Raw genomic sequence first — 3034 nt, 5'->3', positions numbered from 1 at the left:
CAGTCCAGGTTTTCACTGAGGTTTCCAGCTCTTCATGGAGTTTGAGGGTCCATCCATGTCCTAGTGAGTCAGCCTCAGGCAAGGATTCCACCACAGAATTTTCTCAGAACATCTTCTCCAACTCCCAGGTTGTCAAGACCACAACCTTCTTTTCTAAGTTCTGATTCTATAGGGATTAGCTTTATGTCCAAGTTTTTAAGGACTAAAATAAAATCTGTAAAGAATTGGTGTGTGCGAACACATACACACACACACACACACACACAATCATTCTGTCAATAGTCAGTATATTTTTTTCTGAAGACAAATTGTACAAGAAGAGAAATTATCATGTGAATATGGCCAGCTGTCAAAAGAATTCAACTGAGAGGCAGCCAGGTTGTTCATAATGGTTACGGAATTTAAATAATCTTATTCTAATGCCATCCCCTCTGAAAAAGGCATGTGTATTATTCGTACTTATTCACAATAAGTCAATTAAATATATAAAATATTAGTGAAATTAAAATTTCCCAATGGATTTTTCCCACAATGAGAATAATTCATTTTGCCTGTCCATGAAGGAAGACCAGGCTGTTAAGGAAAAATACATTAGGAACCCTGAATATCCTGTATCAAAAGAAGTCATACTTTGCTACACCATAATTTCTTCATGGCTTTTTTCACTTCCATATTCCTCAGCGTATAGATCAGAGGGTTGAGCAGGGGCGTCCCAATTGTATAAAACACAGCCAGCATCTTGTCTATTGGAAATGTGGTTGGTGGGCGTGTGTATATGAATATGCATGGACCAAAAAATAAGACAACCACAATAAAGTGGGAGGTGCAGGTGGAAAGGGCTTTTCGCCTTCCTTCAGCACTGTGGTTACGCAGAGAGTACAAGATGACAACATAGGAGGTAAGCAGGATTATGAAACTCACCGTGCATATGGCCCCACTGTTAGAAACAAGTAACAAATTTGTCACATAAGTGTCCATGCAGGCAAGTTTCAACAAGGGCTGCAAGTCACAGAAATAGTTGTCAATCACATTGGGGCCACAGAAAGGCAATCTCAAAGCCAGGAAAATTTGTGCCGAAGAGTGGATACATGATCCCACCCAGGCTAGAATCACCAAAACCCTACAGACATGCCGGCTCATGATGGTTGTGTATCGCAAGGGCTTACAAATAGCTACATAGCGATCAAAAGCCATGAGGATGAGCACCAAGATTTCCATGCACCCAAAGAAATGGAATGTAAAGACCTGAATCATGCACTCATTGTAGGAAATGGTCCTGTTCTGAGCAAGGGCATCCACAATCAATCTGGGAGCTGTGGTTGTAGAGAAGCAGGTGTCAGCAAAAGACAGATAGAACAGGAAGAAGTACATGGGACTCGCAAGGGTCCTGCTTGTTTTAATAGTCACTACAATGAGAAAGTTCCCCAACAGTGTCGCAAGGTAAAAGATCAAGAAGACCCCAAATACTGCCTTCTGCTTTCCTGCATCCCGTGTCAACCCAAGGAGAATGAATTCAGTCACACTGCTATTCATCGCAGTACTACTGGCTGAAAGTAAGGTGCACTTGAGGACAAGGGCTGAATCTGCAAAGAGAAGAAAAGAAGTGACAGCTTGGGAAGATCGGTGGGCTGAACTCTGAATGCCTTGCTTTTGCTCCATGTTATGTTACTTCTGACTGCCTTCAATTCCCTTTGACTCTTGGTAAATCCGCAGATGCCCAAGCCTCTCCCAGATCTATCTGTTGATTCAGAAACGAACTACCTTGGATCAAAGCCTTTGCATTTGGGGAGGTAAAATGAAATGTCCTTTAAAAATTCTGATTCCTACCAAGATTGAAAACTTGAAACAGAACTTCAATTCTCCTTCAGCAAGTAACTTAACTGTGTTAAAATTTAGCTTTCATTTGAAAAATGGAGTGAAAGTATTTGCCTTACCTGTCCCTGGGTTTCCTTAAGAATTAAAAGATTGTTTATGCACACAGATACACACATATATCTCATGTGTTATATGTTTTATCTATGTGCTTTGAAATCTAAAAGAGACTATTCCACTAAGATTAAGCACTCATATTGTTGGAGAATCCCTCTGGAAGAAAATACTCTCAGTTCAGTTCACTTATTTTTGGGTCTCCTACCCCTTCATCTCTGAACACATCAGTTTCTTGGATATAATATGCTTTATAAAACTCTATTTTGACAATCTTTTACTTAATGCCTTCGCGTTCAACATCAGCTTCCCTGATGTCATTATATAACCAATGTCAAGAAAACTATGAGGTTGGAATAGTTGAGGAAAACTGTTTACCTTCTTGACTGTACTGTGGGACTAAACTAGAATATTGAACATCTCTGCCTATGAATTCAACACGCTATAAAATTCCTAATGATGCCTATAATCTAAATAGGCATCAGAGATGTTACTCAGAGATGTTCATTTTACCCTGAAGTCACCAGCACGCTTCTAAAAATTTCATCTGAAAAGTATCCCATAATTCCAACATACTATGTTATGATTGTTCTATTTCAAGTATTTGTTCATAACATATTGAGTTTGTCATTGAAATCATCATATAATATCATTTTGTGTCCTGATTTTGACTTGGAATTATTATAACCCTTCCTCCCACGTTATCAAACTTATCATTAGTTTAACTGTTAACTTAATTGCGTGACTTTGTATAAAATTTCTTCTATGGAATCTCTTTGACCGTTTTTCCTTTGAGATAGTTATATTGCTTCCAATTTTGACTCACATAAATAGCAACTTAGAGTAATTTCCCAAGCATGATGTTGCCATCCCAAATACTAGAGATTATCATTGCTGTGGATAATTACTAAAAATATTTTTCAGTATTGTGTGTACATTTATTAACTATATTTTCTGATGAAATAATTCATGTTTTTCATTAATTATTCAAAGTACACAGAAATATGAAAGAAAATTTAAAGCTGTCTCCAAGCAATTGAATATATAATCCTACTCTCCAGAAATAACTACTTTTGGTTTCTCTTAGAATGTCTTTTAAGAAACATTC

General features: G+C 37.7%; 1 protein-coding gene across 1 annotated transcript; it reads right to left on the bottom strand.

Annotated features, from left to right (window-relative positions):
• Positions 1–624: 624 nt before the first annotated feature.
• Positions 625–1533, bottom strand: LOC102970100 (olfactory receptor 4C11-like). Its single transcript, XM_007095409.3, has one exon. It carries the CDS (start codon positions 1531–1533, stop codon positions 625–627), a length of 909 nt encoding a protein of 302 aa, XP_007095471.3.
• Between the last annotated feature and the right edge of the window lie 1501 nt (positions 1534–3034).

This window comes from Panthera tigris, chromosome D1 (assembly GCF_018350195.1).
Source record: "Panthera tigris isolate Pti1 chromosome D1, P.tigris_Pti1_mat1.1, whole genome shotgun sequence".
Lineage (NCBI taxonomy): Eukaryota > Metazoa > Chordata > Mammalia > Carnivora > Felidae > Panthera > Panthera tigris.
Note: the sequence above shows the minus strand (reverse complement) of the source record. Positions and strands in the feature narration are given on the sequence as shown.